At 38.3% G+C, this 18,980-nt stretch overlaps 3 protein-coding genes and 2 long non-coding RNA genes across 9 annotated transcripts; 3 read left to right on the forward strand and 2 right to left on the reverse strand.

Annotated features, from left to right (window-relative positions):
• The first annotated feature begins 205 nt into the window (after positions 1–205).
• Positions 206–4,873, forward strand: LOC131015022 (glutamate receptor 2.7-like). The gene is made up of 5 exons (XM_057943216.1): positions 206–525; positions 1,747–3,095; positions 3,199–3,511; positions 3,590–3,996; positions 4,079–4,873. Exons 1-5 carry the CDS (start codon positions 252–254, stop codon positions 4,688–4,690), a joined length of 2,955 nt encoding a protein of 984 aa, XP_057799199.1. The 5' UTR covers positions 206–251; the 3' UTR covers positions 4,691–4,873.
• LOC131015023 (uncharacterized) lies at positions 543–5,472 on the reverse strand. Its single transcript, XR_009098437.1, has 3 exons — positions 5,299–5,472; positions 4,863–4,986; positions 543–1,265 (listed from the first exon to the last, which is right to left on the reverse strand). It is a non-coding gene; the product is annotated as an uncharacterized LOC131015023 (long non-coding RNA).
• Positions 5,473–6,859: 1,387 nt separating this feature from the next.
• Positions 6,860–10,936, forward strand: LOC131015024 (glutamate receptor 2.7-like). 4 transcript variants are annotated; one of them, XM_057943220.1, is made up of 5 exons: positions 6,861–7,326; positions 7,786–9,131; positions 9,234–9,546; positions 9,625–10,031; positions 10,101–10,906. In XM_057943220.1, exons 1-5 carry the CDS (start codon positions 7,068–7,070, stop codon positions 10,581–10,583), a joined length of 2,808 nt encoding a protein of 935 aa, XP_057799203.1. In that variant the 5' UTR covers positions 6,861–7,067; the 3' UTR covers positions 10,584–10,906. The 4 variants fall into 4 exon arrangements, with proteins under 4 accessions (XP_057799202.1, XP_057799201.1, XP_057799200.1 ...); XM_057943219.1 differs by having other exon boundaries at positions 6,860–7,326; positions 9,625–10,936; XM_057943218.1 differs by having other exon boundaries at positions 6,860–7,326; positions 7,786–9,546.
• Positions 7,193–15,425, reverse strand: LOC131015027 (uncharacterized). 2 transcript variants are annotated; one of them, XR_009098439.1, is made up of 5 exons: positions 15,285–15,425; positions 15,024–15,203; positions 14,802–14,903; positions 7,436–7,486; positions 7,193–7,332 (listed from the first exon to the last, which is right to left on the reverse strand). It is a non-coding gene; the product is annotated as an uncharacterized LOC131015027 (long non-coding RNA). The 2 variants fall into 2 exon arrangements; XR_009098438.1 differs by having other exon boundaries at positions 14,802–14,946.
• Positions 13,996–18,141, forward strand: LOC131015026 (glutamate receptor 2.7-like). The gene is made up of 6 exons (XM_057943221.1): positions 13,996–14,356; positions 14,700–16,045; positions 16,149–16,461; positions 16,543–16,949; positions 17,032–17,772; positions 17,922–18,141. The coding sequence occupies exons 1-5, from the start codon at positions 14,098–14,100 to the stop codon at positions 17,677–17,679; spliced, it is 2,973 nt and encodes a 990-aa protein (XP_057799204.1). The 5' UTR covers positions 13,996–14,097; the 3' UTR covers positions 17,680–17,772; positions 17,922–18,141.
• Positions 18,142–18,980: the final 839 nt, after the last annotated feature.

The raw sequence follows: 18,980 nt of genomic DNA on the forward strand, positions 1-18,980 counted from the left end.
AAATGGATACCAAAATATGAGACGGCCAAAAAAGGAAAGTTGGATATTAAAAGCTGGGACGGAGGGAGTACTATTTTGGATACGGATAAATTCAGTTGTACGGTACACTCAAATTTTGTGAAACTTCATCTCACATTCTTTCTCACAAAGCGATCTCAATATTGTAACAATCGACAATATTATATTCACACACGTAACTTATAGAGTAAACGACCATGCCCAAAATAATCAATATCTGAATATATATTGAGATGGAGCTGAAATATTTGCAGAAGATGAAGTTGGAGGCTCCTCTTGTTGCTTTGGTTCTCTTGTTGAGCACTTTGTCCATGAATAGCAGTAGGGCGCCTTTCCTTGTGAGAGTTGGATTGGTGGTAGACATGGACAGTGACGTCGGCAAAATGGGGTTCACCTGCATCGAAATGGCAATCTCGGATTTCTACAGCAGACATGGCTACTACCAGACTAGGCTGCTTCTCAACAAGAGGGACTCCAAGAGAGATGTTGTCGGGGCAGCTGCAGCAGGTAATACTATGCTCATGTGCAATGATTTTCCAATCTAGTTAAGGCCTAAGAGATGATTTTACTTACTGTCTGTTGGAAAAATTAGTTATAAAGGTTGTAAATCCATAAATAATTATGGTCGATTCGCTGAGACTTAATTGTAGATTTGGAATCTACGTCTTCAGGACATACATTTAATATAATTGATTGTTTATTTTCAAGTTGTAACGAATAAGCAATTAATGCTTAGGAATGTGGGGAATTAAGTATCCCACATTGACCAAAAAAAAAAAAAAAAACAAGTCTCCAATATCATTTATAAGCCTTGTCTCTTTAGAAGAAGATAATCAGGTGTGGACTACTATGATGCACTCTAGTAAGACTTTTGTGCTAGTCATAGTTAGAGGATGCACCCATTCGAACCCAACAGCTCGCATATGCTCGATCGTATTCGAATGTTCTAACGTCGACTCCCCAAAGGTTAGGGGAATTGTCATTTGAACCCAACCGCCGATCATATTTTACATATAGTTCAAGTCATAGGAGAAATATCCAGTCCTGAATATTGAGTAGTTCGCCGAAACATCGACATGTCGTGCAGCATATTGAGTTCAACTTAGTCGTTGCATATAGTTCGAGTCATAAGAGTAATATACAATCCCAAATATACGTAGTTCGTCGGAACATCGGCATGTGGTGCAACATATCGAATTCAACTTAGCTGATGTATCTTGGGGACACTTGCTGTCGACCGCAAGCATCTGTATCGGAAAAAAGCGAAGGCTGTTACTCTTTTCATGTTAATTGACACATGTTTGCTGCACAATTGCACATATATATATAGATATGTAGCTGCGATAATCAGACTTGTACGATAAGTTAGCATTTGAACTTTTCCTTTCTTCTTTTTATTACTTAGTCAAGCTTTTTAGGTGCATCCCTGCTCATTAACCATGCATGATTCATATGCCTTCCAACTTTTTAATAGAAAAATCACAGGTAAAAATTTATTTGCATTCCTTGGATGCCATAAAACTTGGGAGTTAGAAAATGTCATCATCAACAAACATGTTTATTCTATAAAGTGCATAAAATTAAAAGATAAAAAATAAAAATTGCCACTGGATGGCTAAAGATCAAAGAGAAGAACAAAATGTGTATTGTTTTCGTACCTGTGCCTAAATACAATGTGGAAATTTGTAATCTGACATAATTTTCTTGCAATGAAATTATGAAATGCAGCTCTAGATCTACTGAAGAATGTTGAAGTGCAAGCGATCATAGGTCCATTGTCCTCGATGCAGGCAAATTTTATGATAAATCTAGGTAATAAGTCTCAAGTACCGATCTTAACATTTTCAGCCTCAAGCCCGTCTCTCTTGTCAATCCGAAGTCCATCCTTTGTTCGTGCTGCCTTAAGCGACTCTTCTCAAGTGAAGGCCATAGCTGCAATAGTCCAAGCCTTTGGATGGAGAGAAGTTGTGCCTATCTATGTGGACAATGGATTTGGAGAAGGGATTATACCATATTTAGCAGATGCCTTGGAACAGGTAAATGTGCGCATACCTTACAGGAGTACCATCCCATCATCAGCAACAGATGATGAGATTGTTGCAGAGCTTTACAAGCTTATGACAATGCAAACTAGAGTTTTCATTGTCCACATGCTGACAGGTCTTGGTTCTCGCCTATTTACCAAAGCTAAACTACTGGGAATGATGAGCGAAGATTACGCGTGGATCATCACTGATGGCATGACAAACGAGTTAACTTCAATTGATCGTTCAGTTATGGAAGAAGATATGCAAGGAGTTATAGGTGTAAAGCCTTATATTCTGAAATCGGAGGAGCTTGACAATTTCACATTCCGATACAAGAAAGAGCTTCTGCAGCAAAACCCAACAAATCATGACCTGGATTTGAACATCTTTGGACTCTGGGCTTATGACTCTGTGGTTGCATTGGCAATGGCAGTAGAAAAGGCAAGAGTAAGAAATGCTACATTTCTGAAGAAAGTAAATGATTCTTCTACAACATCAACAGATCTTGAAGGCATTGGAGTCTCAGGCGTTGGAACTGATCTCATTCAGGCATTGTCAAGTACCACTTTCAGAGGCCTTGCTGGAGACTTTGAACTAGTTGACGGACAACTCCAATCACCTCCTTACCAGATAGTCAATGTGATTGGTGCAGGACCTCGAGTTGTAGGATATTGGACAAAAGATAATGGAATTGTTAGAGAGCTCAACTTTGCAAAATCTACCACAAATGCATACTCAACATCCAAGTCCAACATCGGATCAATAATATGGCCAGGTGATGGGAAAGTTCCACCCAAGGGTTGGGTCATTCCGACCAATGGGAAGAAGTTGAGAATAGGAGTACCTGTAAGATATGGTTTCTCTGAGTTCATGCATGTCACTTGGAACTCCAACAATTCTACAACAGTGGAAGGTTACTGCAAGGAAGTTTTTGATATGGTGATCGAAGCACTACCATATGGCATGCAGTATGAGTATGTTCCTTTTGCTACATCAGACCACAAGAAAGCCGGCAGTTATGATGAATTGGTCTATGCAGTATACCAAGGGGTAAGTATATTTTCCACTAACGATTTGAAGATCCAAAAACCACAAAACACACATTTAGTATGTTTTTAGTTAAGACACATAATTTTTTTTTATTCCTCGGCAGAAATTTGATGCTGCAGTTGGAGATGTAACTATCGTAGCAAATAGGTCAAAGTATGTCGACTTCACCCTGCCCTATACAGAGTCTGGTGTTTCAATGATTGCAGCGATAAAAAACGACAAGAGCAAAAAAGCATGGGTATTTTTAAAGCCACTGACATGGAAACTTTGGTTGACAAGCTCTTGCTCATTCGTTTTCATGGGCTTCCTTATATGGATTCTTGAACATCGGATTAATGAAGATTTCAGGGGGCCTCTTCGGCATCAAGTAGGCATGATATTCTGGTTTGCCTTCTCAACAATGGTGTTTGCTCACAGTAAGTTATAATTGTTTCCAGCATTACACATTCATTACACTAATCTTACACGTAATTTCCTTTGATTTCATTTTGTAGAGGAGAGAGTGATAAGCAACATGTCTAGGTTTCTGCTGATTATATGGTTCTTCGTGGTTCTTATACTCACGCAAAGCTACACAGCTAGTCTTACTTCCATGTTGACAGTCCAAGAGCTGCGACCCGCCATCACAGATGTCAACGACCTTATAAGAAACAAAGAAAATGTGGGCTACAAGAATGGATCATTTGTTTTTGAACTTTTACAAGGTATGAACTTTGATAAATCCAGACTTTTGGCATATAGCACCTCTGAGGAATTAGATCAACTTTTCAAAAAAGGGAGTGCAAATGGTGGTATAGCTGCTGCTTTTGATGAGATACCATATATAAAGCTTTCCCTCACCAAATACTGTTCAAAATACGTCATGGTTGGCCCAACATACAAGACAGGTGGTTTTGGCTTTGTATGTATCTCATCCCTCATCTTTCGAGTTATATTCATATCTTACACATGCTTGTTATTTATTGATATACACACACATACAGGTGTTTCCTATAGGATCTCCACTAGTACCTGATATTTCACGAGCGATATTAAATGTTACCGAGGGAAGGAAGATGATGGAGATTGAGAAGAAATGGTTCGAAAACGATACCAAATGTGCAGACTCTAGTGACGTTTCCTCATCAGGTAGTCTTGGGCTAGAAAGCTTCTGGGGGCTCTTCATGATTGTAGGAATAGCTGGAGCTTTAGCCTTGGTAATCTATGTGATAAGGTTCCTATACGAGAATTGGCATGTTGTGCGTCGCTCTGATGCAGAGGCAACACTAGGAAGCAAATCACTAGAGTTATTCCAAAGGTTCAATAACTCCAAACAAAGAGAGAATCACAATGTTTGCGGATGTGATTGTGCAAGAAGAGTGATGGAACCTTCCAACGAGTATTTCCATCCGAGCCCATCAACCTTCTCGCAGAACTCACCAGGCAACAATGGCCCGCCAAGTCCTATTTCCTCGAGTCCTGAAGCCTACTACATACAGTTTCGAGCCGAGCAGGATGCTTCGCTGATAAGGCATGAAGGAGAAGAGTCTAACGTGATACAACAAGAAGTCGAGCTAGTTCATCGTTTCCAAAACCAGCAATTAGCATCAACATGACGCAGGAAACTCACTAAGGCAGTTGGCTCCTTCCTAGAAATGGCATTCATTCTTAGCACAATAAAGTCAAGAACTTGCAGCGGTTCAGGCAACAAACATGTAACATATGTATTAACATAATCATATGCTAGCATTGATACAAACATTAACAAGGTTGCAGAGCAAAATTTACCGGCATTTCTATGATCATAGCTTCCACTTTTTAACTTCACATCTTTCCACTATCTTCTGTAACAGTTATTTGAGAATGCTCTTATCACGGCGGCTCCTCATCTAAGTTTGAAGGAGGCGAATTCCTAGAAAAATGAACATTTTTAAGGATGTATATGACATATATGTATATATATTTATGCCATTCTCCCTGCAAGTCCCTTACATTCGCACTTAGATGCAAGGAGAGAGGATCACAAATAACAGAATGGAGAATTGACTCGTAACTAAATTAATTTTCCTGAGTTTTTTTTTTTTTTTTTTTTTCACGTTTGTTTGGGCATTTCAACAAACTTGTTATAGGCATCCATACAATCTCACCAGTTTCAACAATCACTCAACTCGCAAGTATGAACACTACAATCAGCACATAAGTGGAATAAACAACATTTACTAACCTTTTTTCTTTGATGGCTGCTAAAATTTCTCATTCTACCTTTGAAATTATCGAAGGTTAGCTGTTGATTGATCAGTCGATTATTAAGAAGTTTTGGATGATGAGAAAACAAACATCAACTTCAAAGATTCCTCACGGTATTTTTTTTTTCAATATCAAAAAAGAAGAATAACGTAAAATAGATCTTCACATGGACAAATTTAGTTATGAAAATAAAAGATGTAAATTGGTTAAAAGTGGTAAGAATTATAATTTTTTTAAGGATTAATTTTTTTGTTTCAAAAAAAGGATTAACATTTTTATTAAAAAAATTCATTTAAGGGGAAGGTGTAAATTGATTTAAAAAATTTCTTAAATTTTATAAGGGAACGATTCAAAATGGTATACATGTTACTTTTAATGAGATCGAGGGAGTATTATATATTTTTTAATGTTCCATTATTATTGTTTCATTTTAATAAAAATTAATAATTAATCGTACAAAAAATATGTGTCCTACTCAGTGACAGATCCGAGGGTTAGGGAAGGCTGAAGACCACCCCTCCCAATTTTTGAGGTTTTTTTTTATTTTTTTTTATTTTTATATATAAAAAACATAAGAGATAATATAATATATTGTTTTAATAATCGTAGTATCCACATTAATTACTTAATATATTATTGGGATTTATTATATTAATTTATAAACTTTGTGCTATTTTATCTCATTTCCCTTTCTAAGTTGAATTTTAATGTTGAATTTGAGTCAATCTTCAAGTTAAAGTAAAATTATGAACTATTAATAATGAAAATTAATTTATTTTTTAAAGATATAACTTTTTTTTAAAAATACATAAATATTAGGTCTTTATATGTATTTAATGAACTTGTTGTTTTAGTAATAGAAATATAGAATGCGAACAACTATTTATTATAGTAAGTGACTTGAGTTCTAATCCGAAGTCAGTTAAGATTATTCTTTGACATAAAAATGAATTGCACGGAATACTCAAAAAACTCTGGTTCAGAGACTCCGCCCTCGAAATCCTTGTACAAATACTTTCAGATGTCATACTTTAATAAATTCAGCCCCTCCTAGTGACAATTTATGGATCTGCCTCTAACCTACTAGTCTTAATTAACTGACACTAGTTTTTTTTTTATTATTATTCTTGTGTCTAAGATTTTGAGACAATTATAATGAGACGAGGGATAATTATATCAAAGAAGTCCAAACTACTTTTTTAGAGGAAAAGAACTCCAAACTACTTGGTTGTCTCCTTTCATAACCTCACCTTCTCATTAATTATGTTTTGCTTTCATTTTATTTCTATTTCTATTTCATGTCATATTTTTGAGCAATTGGTTAGCATCTTTCCTCAGGAAGACAAGTTTGAAAAGCATCCTTATATTAAAGGCTTGATAAAGTCAAAGTAAACGCCAACTAAACAGTAGTCAATGCATTCAAAAAAATCTTTTTTTGTCGCTTTATCTGAAAACAAGACTAACGACTTTTCATGTGGACAGTATTTAACGATACGTGTTGCCAAAAATCTTACTATCATGCATATATCAGGAAAATTTCATCTCGCATTCTCTCTCACAAACAGATTTCAATGTAACAATGAACAATATTATGTTGACACAAAAAAAAAAAAAATTACACAGCTGATTGTACTAATTTTCTTTGTTGCCATCTGTGGATGTGACTGTTGACGCATATATAACTGGTAACTATGCCCAAAATAATCATCAACATATGAATTTTGAGATCTGAAAATTTTGCACAAGATGAAGTTGGAGGCTCGTCTGGTTGTCTTGGTTCTCTTGTTGAACACTTTGTCCATGAATAGCGCCACGGCGCAGAGCACGCCTTTCCCTGTGAGAGTTGGAGTGGTGCTAGACATGGACAACTATGTCGGAAAAATGGGGTTGAACTGCATCACAATGGCGCTCTCGGATTTCTACACCAGAAATGGCCACTACCGGACTCGGCTGGTTCTCAACAAGAGGGACTCCGAGAGAGACGTCGTTGGGGCAGCTGCTGCAGGTAATGCTACTCGCGAACATACTTATTAAACGTGCAAGTTTAATGAAATTGTGATCTAGTTAAGACTTAAGAGATGACTTTGAATTGAACAAGGAAAAACTTTACTTACTTCATCTATTTTCTTCAATTGACATATCTTCGCTGCACCGTATATATGTAGCTGCGATAATCAGACATGTATGATAAGTTAGGTGGAACTTGCATTACAACATTTTAATAGTAAAATGACAGATAACAATTTATTTGCATTCCTTCCATGATAGAAAGCATGCTCACAAGTCACAAGCAACAGAAACTGATGGTTTATGTTCTACTAATAGTTTCAACAGTACAGCTTAATCGCCATAAAACTTGGAGTTGGAAAATAAAATCAAGATCAAAATGTCATACCTTTGTCTAATGCAATGCGGAAATTTGTAATCTGACATAATTTTCTTGCAATGAAATTATGAAATGCAGCTCTAGATCTACTGAAGAATGTTGAAGTGCAAGCGGTCATAGGTCCATTGTCCTCAATGCAGGCAAATTTTATGATAAATCTAGGTAATAAGTCTCAAGTACCGATCATAACCTTTTCAGCCACAAGCCCGTCTCTCTTGTCAATCCGAAGTCCATACTTTGTTCGCGCTGCCTTAAGCGACTCTTCCCAGGTAAAGGCCATAGCTGCAATAGTCCAAGCCTTTGGATGGAGAGAAGTGGTGCCTATCTATGTGGATAATGAGTTTGGACAAGGGATTATACCATATTTAGCAGATGCCTTGGAACAGGTAAATGTGCGCATACCTTACAGGAGTACCATCCCATCATCAGCAACAGATGATGAGATTGTTGCAGAGCTTTACAAGCTTATGACAATGCAAACTAGAGTTTTCATTGTCCACATGCGGACGACTCTTGGTTCTCGCCTATTCACCAAAGCTAAACTACTGGGAATGATGAGTGAAGACTATGTGTGGATCATAACTGATGGCATGACAAACGAGTTAGCTTCAATTGATCGTTCAGTTATGGAAGAAGATATGCAAGGAGTTATAGGTGTAAAACCACATATTCCAAAATCGGAAGAGCTTTACAACTTCAGAGTCAAATACAGGAAAGAGCTTCACCAGCAAAACCCAGCAAATCATGACCCGGATTTGAACATCTTCGGACTCTGGGCATATGACTCTGCAGTAGCATTAGCAATGGCAGTAGAAAAGGCAAGAATAAGAAATGCTACATTTCTGAAGAAGGCAAATGGCTCTACAACATCAACAGATCTTGAAGGCTTTGGAGTCTCGGGCGTTGGAACTGATCTCATTCAGGCGTTGTCAAGTATCACTTTCAGAGGCCTTGCTGGAGACTTTAAACTAGTTGACGGACAACTCCAATCGCCTCCATACCAGATAGTCAATGTGATTGGTGCACGACCTCGAGTTGTAGGATATTGGACAAAAGATAATGGAATTGTTAGAGAGCTCAACTTTGCGAAATCTACCAGAAATATGTACTCCACTAACAAGTCCAACATCGGATTCATTATGTGGCCAGGTGATGGAAAAGTTCCACCCAAGGGTTGGGTCATTCCGATCAATGGGAAGAAGTTGAAAATAGGAGTACCAGTAAGAGATGGTTTCTCTGAGTTCATGCATGTTACTTGGAACTCCAACAATTCTACAAATGTGGAAGGTTACTGCAAGGAAGTTTTTGATATGGTGATAGAAGCACTACCATATGGCGTGCAGTATGAGTATGTTCCTTTTGCTAGATCTGACCACACGAAAGCCGGTTCTTACAATGAGTTGGTCTGTGCAGTATCCCAAGGAGTAAGTATATTTTCCATTAACGATTTGATGATTCAAAAACCACACAGCACACATTTAGTATGTTACTTGTTTAGATACATAACCTTTTATAGTCCTGGGCAGAAATTTGATGCTGCGGTTGGAGATGTAACTATCGTAGCAAATAGGACAAAGTATGTCGACTTCACCCTGCCTTATACAGAGTCTGGTGTTTCAATGGTTGTAGCGATCAAAAACGACAAGAGCAAAAACGCATGGGTATTTTTAAGGCCACTGACATGGAAACTTTGGTTGACAAGCTTTTCCTCATTCGTTTTCATGGGCTTCCTTATTTGGATTCTTGAACGTCGGATTAATGAAGACTTCAGGGGCCCTCTGTGGCATCAAGTTGGCACGATATTCTGGTTTGCCTTCTCAACAATAGCGTTCGCACACAGTAAGTCATAATTGTTGCCAGCAGTAGACATACATTACATTAATCTAACACGTGATTTCCTTTGATTCGCTTTTGTAGAGGAGAGGGTGATAAGCAACTTGTCTAGGTTTCTGCTGATTCTATGGTTCCTGGTGGTTTTGATACTAACGCAAAGCTACACAGCTAGTCTTACTTCCATGTTGACAGTCCAAGAGCTGCGACCCGCCATCACAGATGTGAATGAGCTTATAAGAAACAAAGAAAATGTTGGTTACCATAATGGATCATTTATTTTGGGGCTTTTGAAAAGTATGAACTTTGATGAATCCAGACTTGTGGCGTATAACTTTCCCGAGGAAATGGATGAGCTTTTCAGAAAAGGCAGTGCAAATGGTGGTATAGCTGCTGCTTTTGATGAGATACCATATATGAAGCTTTTCCAAGCCAAGTACTGTTCAAAATATGCCATGGTTGGCCCTACGTACAAGACAGCTGGTTTTGGCTTTGTATGTAATTCATCCCTTGTCTTTCCTTGGATGTATATATATTATTCATTGATATACAAGTGCATGCAGGTGTTTCCTATAGGATCTCCACTAGTACCTGATATTTCACGGGCGATATTAAATGTTACCGAGGGAAAGAAGATGATGGAGATTGAAAAGAAATGGTTTGGAAACGATACCAAATGTGCAGACTCTAGTAACATTTCCTCATCAGGCAGTCTTGGGCTGGAAAGCTTCTGGGGGCTCTTCATGATTGTAGGAATAGCTGGAGCTTTGGCCTTTGTAATCTATGTGATAAGGTTCCTATATGAAAACTGGCATGTTGTGCGTCGCTCTGATGCAGATGCAACACTAGGAAGCAAATCACTAGAGTTATTCCAAAGGTTCAACAGCAAAGACCTCACTTTCCACGCTTTCAACAACTCCAAACGAAGAGAGAATCAGAATGGCTGCGGATGTGATTGTGTGAGAAGAGTGATGCATCAACCTTCTCGCAGAACTCACCAGGCAACAATGGCCCACCAAGTCCTGAAGCGCAAGCGCACAACGTAGAATTGCGAGTCGACCAGGATGCATCACTGATAAGGCATCAAAGGAGAAGAGTCTAACGTGATACAACAAGAAGTCGAGCTAGTTCATCGTTTCCAAAACCAGCAATTAGCATCAACGTGATGCAGGAAACTCACCAAGGCAGTTGGCTCCTAGAAATGGCATTCATTCTTAGCACCGCATAAAGTCAAGAACTTGCAGCGGTTCAGGCAACAAACATGTAACATATGTATTCCCAAAACCTTATGCTAGCATAGATACAAAGATTAAGAAGGTTGCAGAGCAAAACTTAATATTGAATGTATTAAATTTATAGGGATTTATTATATTACTTAATATTTTATAGGGATTTATTATATTAATTTATTAAATTTGTGTTATTTTATCTCATTTCCCTTTTCTAAGTTGAATTTCAATGTTGAATTTGAGTCAATCTTCAAGTTAAAGTAAAATTATGAATTATTAATAGGGTTAATAGCCAGAAAATACACGAACTTTCATCGGAATTGCATATTGCACACGACCTTCAAAAATAGCCCCATAATACACCACCTTTTAATTTAGTCGCAAATTGCATCCGGCGAAATTTCCGACCACAACTATGTTTGACCGGCGATGACGTGGTAATTTTTTTTAAAGACGTGGCATTACGCGTGGCTTTTTTAAACACGGTGGCAAGCCACGCGTATAATACGACGTCGTGGCAAGCCACGGGTATAACACGGTGGTAATTTTTTGGCTATTAACAATTTCATAAAAACAACAAATAAAAATAGAAAATTGAAGAACTCCCTCGACCACACTAAAAGGAAACCAACCGCCGCCTGGGCTTCTCCGGCACAACCCAACCACCGCCTGTATCACCGGCACAAACCAACCGCCGCCTGTATCTCAAGCGGTGGCGCCGCCTCCCCATTTTCCCAAACCCTAGATCTGCCGCTCTTCCTTTTTTTGCTCTCTCTCTCTCTCTCTACACGGATGGCCGCTGGGAGGCGCCACCTCCTTCTTCCTCACCGGCGTTGTCACCGTCCTTATTCTTCTTCCTCGACCCTTCCTCGATTTCTTCTTCTTGGTCCACACGTCCTTATTCTTCTTCCTCGATTTCTTACCCGATTTGCGGCGGCAGCGAGGGTGTCTCCGTCCTTTCAAAGCGGCGGCAGCGGGTTTCGGCAAGTCGGATAGTTGCTTCTGCTTTTTGGGAGAGGGCTCGTCGTCTTTCTCATCCAATTCGGCATCATCGTCACCTTCGAGGGTTTGCACATTTGCAGATCTAGGATTTTTTTTTTTTGTGGTTGAGGATTTGAGGATTTTCATTTTAGTTGGCAAATCTGTGGTGGTGTTGCGGCGGTGATGTTATTTCAGTCGGCGGCGGGGGCGGCAGAAATAAACCCTAAACCTCTAGATTTGGAGGTTTTGCAGAGGCGGCGTTGATTGTGGGGGATGGAAGACCGACGACGTCGATTGCATAGTCGACGGCAGGAAAACGTGGAAGGAGGAGAGGTGGTGACTTGAATTGGGGCTTTAGGGCTTGGATCCGCTTTGGCCCTTCTTCCGGTGACCTCTGCTTCCGGCGACCTCTGCTTCGGCCCTTCTTCCGGCCCAGATGATCTCTTTTTTTTTCTTTTTTTTTTAAATTTAAAAACGATGTCGTATTACTACCCTCGCCGGTCGTCCACGTCAACAAAATCCGACAGCCACGTCAACACCGATCAAGCTGGTGGTCAACGCATGTGCAATTTGCGACTAAATTAAAAGGTGGTGTATTATGGGGCTATTTTTGAAGGTCGTGTGCAATATGCAATTCCGATGAAAGTTCGTGTATTTTCCGGCTATTAACCCTTATTAATAATGAAAATTAATTTATTTTTTAAAGATATGACAGTTTTTTTTTAAATGCATAAAGGTAGGTCTTTATATGTATTTAATGTACTTGTTGTTTTATTAATGGAATGGGAACAACTATTTGTTATAATAAGTGACTTGAGTTCTAATCCGAAGCCAATTAAGATTATTCTTTGACATAAAAATGAACTGCACGGAATGCTCAAAAAACTTTGGCTCGGAGACTCCGCCCCCGAAACCCTCGTATAAATACTTTCAGATGTCATACTTTAACAAATTCAGCCCTAGCTAATGAAAATTTATGGATCCGCCTCTAACCTAAATTAATCGTCACTTTTTTTTTTTTTAATTCTCGTGCCTAAAATTTTGGGACAATTATAATGAGACGAGGGATAACTGTATCGAAGAAATCCAAATTACGTTTTTAGAGGAAAGAATTCCAAACTACTTGGTTGTCTCCTTCCTACCCACCGATCACTTATCCACCGTGGGCAAATATAACGTGCCCACCACTAATGTGACAATTGTAGTGACAATTGTAAGTAGAGTAAGATAATTTTAATTAGAGGAAGATTTATTAATTCTCCTTTCTAAATAACATTGCCACATCAGTGGTGGACATATTATTCTTGCTTACGATGGGTAAATGATCGGTTATATCCTTTCATAACCTCACCTTCTCATCATTAATTATCTTTTGCTTTTCATTTTCTTTCTATTTCATATGTCATATTTTTGAGCAATTGGTTAGCATCTTTCCTCAGGAAGAGAAGTTTGAAAAGCATCCCTATATTAAAGGCTTGAAAAAGTCAAAGTAAACGCCAACTAAACAGTAGTCAATGCATTCGAAAAAATCTTTTTTTGTCGCTTTATCTGCAAACAAGACTAACGACTTTTCATGTCTGACAGTATTTAACAACGATTCGTGTTGCCAAAAATCTTACTCTATATCAGGAAAATTGCATCACGCATTCTCTCTCACAAATGGGTTAATTAGCTTGTAAATATACGAACTTTTTATATTTTCTGAAATTTAACATGATTTTTATTTTTAACTCACAAATACACGAACTTAGCATTTTTTCTGATTTTTGACATTCATAAGAAAAAATTTTAATTTACTATTAACGTGAAGGTCGATATACCATATCATTCACTCTCTAATCAAAACAATGAATCAAATTACTCTATTTAAGTGCATATATATTTCGTAGTCCACGTCATGTATTCTGGCCTCCACCTCAACAATAAATAGAGTTTTTTCATGTCGATGTCAAAAAAAAAATGCTAAATTCGTGTATTTGTAGGCTAAAAATAAAAGTTATGTTAAATTTCAAAAAACATAAAAAAATTCGTTCTAATAACCCCTCGCAAATAGATTTCAATGTAACAATCAACAATATTATGTTGACACACGTAACTTATAGACTAAAACGACCATGCAAATACCTCTCCAAAATTGCTATGAGACAAAGTATTCGACGTCCCTTTGTGGACTGATATCCACGGTCCTCATTTTCCCTACTTCAAAATAAAAAATAAAATTACACAGCTGATTATACTAATTTTCTTTGTTTCCATATGTGGATGTGACTGTTGACGCATATATAACCGGTAACTATGCCCAAAATAATCATCAACACGTGAATTCTGAGATCTGAAAATTTTGCACAAGATGAAGTTGGAGGCTCGTCTGGTTGTCTTGGTTCTCTTGTTGAACACTTTGTCCATGAATAGCGCCACGGCGCAGAGCACGCCTTTCCCTGTGAGAGTTGGAGTGGTGCTAGACATGGACAACTATGTCGGAAAAATGGGGTTGAAGTGCATCACAATGGCGCTCTCGGATTTCTACACCAGAAATGGCCACTACCAGACTCGGCTGCTTCTCAACAAGAGGGACTCCGAGAGAGACATCGTTGGGGCAGCTGCAGCAGGTAATGCTACTCGCGAACATATACTTATTAAACGTGCAAGTTTAATGATATTGTGATCTAGTTAAGACTTGAGAGATGACTTTGAATTGAACAAGGGAAAACTTCACTTACTTCATCTTTTTTTTTTTTTTTTTTTTTCTTCAATTGACATATCTTCGATGCACCGTATATATGTAGCTGCGATAATCAGACATGTATGATAAGTTAGGTGGAAAACTTGCATTACAACATTTTAATAGTAAAATGACAGATAACAATTTATTTGCATTCCTTCCATGATAGAAAGCATGCTCACAAGGAACAGAAACTGATAATTTTCTTGCAATGAAATTATGAAATGCAGCTCTAGATCTACTGAAGAATGTTGAAGTGCAAGCAATCATAGGTCCATTGTCCTCGATGCAGGCAAATTTTATGATAAATCTAGGTAATAAGTCTCAAGTACCGATCATAACATTTTCAGCCTCAAGCCCGTCTCTCTTGTCAATCCGAAGTCCATACTTTGTTCGCGCTGCCTTAAGCGACTCTTCCCAAGTAAAGGCCATAGCTGCAATAGTTCAAGCCTTTGGATGGAGAGAAGTTGTGCCTATCTATGTGGACAATGAATTTGGAGAAGGGATTATACCATATTTAGCAGATGCCTTGGAACAGGTAAATGTGCGCATACCTTACAGGAGTGCCATCCCATCATCAGCAACAGATGATGAGATTGTTGCAGAGCTTTACAAGCTTATGACAATGCAAACTAGAATTTTCATTGTCCACATGCTGACTGGTCTTGGTTCTCGCCTATTCACCAAAGCTAAACTACTGGGAATGATGAGCGAAGATTACTCGTGGATCATCACTGATGGCATGACAAACGAGTTAAATTCAATTGATCGTTCAGTTATGGAAGAAGATATGCAAGGAGTTATAGGTGTAAAACCTCATATTCCGAAATCGGAAGAGCTTGACAACTTCACAGTCGAATACAAGAAAGTGCTTCACCAGCAAAACCCAACAAATCATGACCTGGATTTGAACATCTTTGGACTCTGGGCTTATGACTCTGCAGTAGCATTAGCAATGGCAGCAGAAAAGGCAAGAATAAGAAATGCTACATTTCTGAAGAAGGCAAATGGCTCTACAACATCAACAGATCTTGAAGGCTTTGGAGTCTCGGGCGTTGGAACTGATCTCATTCAGGCGTTGTCAAGTACCACTTTCAGAGGCCTTGCTGGAGACTTTAAACTAGTTGACGGACAACTCCAATCACCTCCTTACCAGATAGTCAATGTGATTGGTGCAGGACCTCGAGTTGTAGGATATTGGACAAAAGATAATGGAATTGTTAGAGAGCTCAACTTTGCAAAATCTACCACAAATGCATACTCAACATCCAAGTCCAACATCGGATCAATAATATGGCCAGGTGATGGGAAAGTTGCACCCAAGGGTTGGGTCATTCCGACCAATGGGAAGAAGTTGAGAATAGGAGTACCTGTAAGATATGGTTTCTCTGAGTTCATGCATGTCACTTGGAACTCCAACAATTCTACAAAAGTGGAAGGTTACTGCAAGGAAGTTTTTGATATGGTAGTCGAAGCACTACCATATGGTGTGCAGTATGAGTATGTTCCTTTTGCCAGATCAGATCACAAGCAAGCCGGCAGTTATGATGAGTTGGTATATGCAGTACACCAAGGAGTAAGTATATTTTCCACTAACAATTTGAAGATCCAAAAACCACAAAACACACATTTAGTATGTTATTAGTTAAGATACCATAATCTTTTTTATTCCTGGGCAGGATTTTGATGCTGCAGTAGGAGATGTAACTATCGTAGCAAATAGGTCAAAGTATGTCGACTTCACCTTGCCTTATACAGAGTCTGGTGTTTCAATGGTTGTAGCAATAAAAAGCGACAAGAGCAAAAAAGCATGGGTATTTTTAAAGCCACTAACATGGGAACTTTGGTTGACAAGCTTTTGCTCATTCGTTTTCATGGGCTTCCTTGTATGGATTCTTGAACATCGGATTAATGAAGATTTCAGGGGGCCTCTTTGGCATCAAGTAGGCATGATATTCTGGTTTGCCTTCTCAACAATGGTGTTCGCTCACAGTAAGTTATGATTGTTGCCAGCATTACACATACATTACTACACTAATCTAACACGTAATTTCCTTTGATTTCATTTTGTAGAGGAGAGAGTGATAAGCAACTTGTCTAGGTTTCTGCTGATTATATGGTTCTTGGTGGTTCTTATACTAACGCAAAGCTACACAGCTAGTCTTACTTCCATGTTGACAGTCCAAGAGCTGCGACCCACCATCTCAGATGTCAATGAGCTTATAAGAAACAAAGAAAATGTTGGCTACCATAGTGCATCATTTGTTTTTGAACTTTTACAGGGTATGAACTTTGATAAATCCAAACTTTTGGCATATAGCTCCCCCGAGGAATTAGATCAACTTTTCAGAAAAGGGAGTGCAAATGGTGGTATAGCTGCTGCGTTTGATGAGATACCATATATAAAGCTTTTCCTCGCCAAATACTGTTCAAAATACGCCATGGTTGGCCCAACGTACAAGACAGATGGTTTTGGCTTTGTATGTATCTCATCCCTTATCTTTCAAGGTATATCCATACATCACACATGCTTGTTATTTATTGTTATACACACACATGCAGGTGTTTCCTATAGGATCTCCACTAGTACCTGATATTTCACGGGCGATCTTAAATGTTACCGAGGGAAAGAAGATGATGGAGATTGAGAAGAAATGGTTTGAAAACAATACCAAATGTGCAGACTCTAGTGATGTTTCCTCATCAGGCAGTCTTGGGCTAGAAAGTTTCTGGAGGCTCTTCATGATTGTAGGAATAGCTGGAGCCTTAGCCTTGCTAATCTATGTGATAAGGTTCCTATACGAGAATTGGGAAGTTGTGCGTCGCTCTGATGCAGAGGCGACACTAGGAAGCAAATCACTAGAGTTATTCCAAAGGTTCAACAACAAGGACCTCACTTGCCACACTTTCAAGAACTCCGAACGAAGAGAGAATCACAGTGGTTGCGGATGTGATTGTGTGAGAAGAGTGACGGAACCTACCAACGTGTATTTCCATCCAAGCCCATCAACCTTCTCGCAGAACTCACCAGACAATAATGGCCCACCAAGTCCTGTTTCCTCAAGTCCTGAAGCGCAAGTGCACAGCATAGAATTGCGAGTCCAGCAGGATGCATCACTGATAAGGCATGAAGGAGAAGAGTCTAAGGTGATACAACAAGAAGTCGAGCTAGTTCATCGTTTCCAAAACCAGCAATTAGCATCAACATGATGCAGGAAACTCACTAAGGCAGTTGGCTCCTAGAAATGGCATTCATTCTAAGCACAAGGGCGATCATAAAGTCAAGAATTTGCACCGGTTCAGGTAACAAACATATAACATATACATTCACAGAATCTTATGCTAGCATAGATACAAAGATTAAGAAGGTTGCAGAGCAAAACTTACCTGCATTTCTATGATCATAGCTTCCACTTTTTAACTTCACATCTTTCCACTATCTTCTGCAACAGTTATTGGAGAATGCTCTTATCACGGCGGCAGGCGGCTCCTCATTGTGAGGGATGCGAAGTCCTAGACGAATGAACATTTTTAAGGATATATATGACATATTTGTATATATATTTATGCTACTCTGTAGGCGACAGAGGATCTCAAATAACAGAATCGAGAATTGACTCGTAACTAAATTATTTTTTATTTTTATTTTTCGCATTCGTTTGAGCATTTCAACGAACATGTTATAGGCATCCATACAATCTCACCATTTACAACAATCACGCAGGTATCTACTCTGCAATGATCAAATACTCCCTCAAATCATATTTAATTTAATAGGCACATCACTTTGGGTTGCAATGATCAAATACTCCCTTCGTCTTTCAAATGCAGTTCCCTTTGGTTGCTCAAATTTTTATTTTATCATATGTTTATACTAGATATGAAAATATTGAGAATGTTAGAAAATATTTTTACATAATAATAATATTATCCAACAGTGGAGAAAATGAGTGAAATGGAGCTACCCAAAAAACTATTTCATCCCCTTTGGAGAAAATTTTCTATTGTAATAAATATTGGAAATAATAAAAAAGATTGTGAAAATATATATATTACTCCCTCCGTCCCTGAAATAAGTTCATCTTTTTCCATTTTGGGACGTCCCCCAAATAAGTTCCTTTTTCTTTCTTTCTATTTTTGGACAACTACCCCACCACTAATAATACTTTATTTATTCTTACTTTTCACTTTTTCACCACTCTCAATACTAATTATAACACTTTTTCACATTTTCATCACTCCCAATACTAATTATAACATATTTTTTTCCACTATCAATACACTTTACCATTTTTCTTAAAACTTGTGCCGTCCCCAAAGAGGAACTTTTTTTTGGGGACGGAGGGAGTATATCATTTTCCATCTGTTGGAAAATTAATAATAAAATTTCCTACCCTTGATTTTGGTGATTCCAAAATACTTAGTATATTTTTTGTAAATTAGGGTTTCTCTGAACTCAAGTGTTAGAGTTCATCTTTCTAGTTAGACTGAAGAATGAAGAGGCAAAGGCT

Source organism: Salvia miltiorrhiza, chromosome 3 (assembly GCF_028751815.1).
Source record: "Salvia miltiorrhiza cultivar Shanhuang (shh) chromosome 3, IMPLAD_Smil_shh, whole genome shotgun sequence".
Lineage (NCBI taxonomy): Eukaryota > Viridiplantae > Streptophyta > Magnoliopsida > Lamiales > Lamiaceae > Salvia > Salvia miltiorrhiza.

What these genes read in the sequence shown, in the direction of transcription:
- LOC131015024 (XM_057943217.1), top strand. Translation starts at nt 7,068, where the DNA reads ATGAAGTTGGAGGCTCGTCTGGTTGTCTTGGTTCTCTTGTTGAACACT. An exon ending in CGTTGGGGCAGCTGCTGCAG is followed by an intron (nt 7,327 to 7,785) that starts GTAATGCTACTC and finishes TATGAAATGCAG; the next exon opens with CTCTAGATCTACTGAAGAAT. An exon ending in AACAATAGCGTTCGCACACA is followed by an intron (nt 9,547 to 9,624) that starts GTAAGTCATAAT and finishes TCGCTTTTGTAG; the next exon opens with AGGAGAGGGTGATAAGCAAC.
- LOC131015022 (XM_057943216.1), top strand. Translation starts at nt 252, where the DNA reads ATGGAGCTGAAATATTTGCAGAAGATGAAGTTGGAGGCTCCTCTTGTT. An exon ending in TGTCGGGGCAGCTGCAGCAG is followed by an intron (nt 526 to 1,746) that starts GTAATACTATGC and finishes TATGAAATGCAG; the next exon opens with CTCTAGATCTACTGAAGAAT. An exon ending in AGACAGGTGGTTTTGGCTTT is followed by an intron (nt 3,997 to 4,078) that starts GTATGTATCTCA and finishes ACACACATACAG; the next exon opens with GTGTTTCCTATAGGATCTCC.
- LOC131015026 (XM_057943221.1), top strand. Translation starts at nt 14,098, where the DNA reads ATGAAGTTGGAGGCTCGTCTGGTTGTCTTGGTTCTCTTGTTGAACACT. An exon ending in TATATGCAGTACACCAAGGA is followed by an intron (nt 16,046 to 16,148) that starts GTAAGTATATTT and finishes ATTCCTGGGCAG; the next exon opens with GATTTTGATGCTGCAGTAGG. An exon ending in AGACAGATGGTTTTGGCTTT is followed by an intron (nt 16,950 to 17,031) that starts GTATGTATCTCA and finishes ACACACATGCAG; the next exon opens with GTGTTTCCTATAGGATCTCC.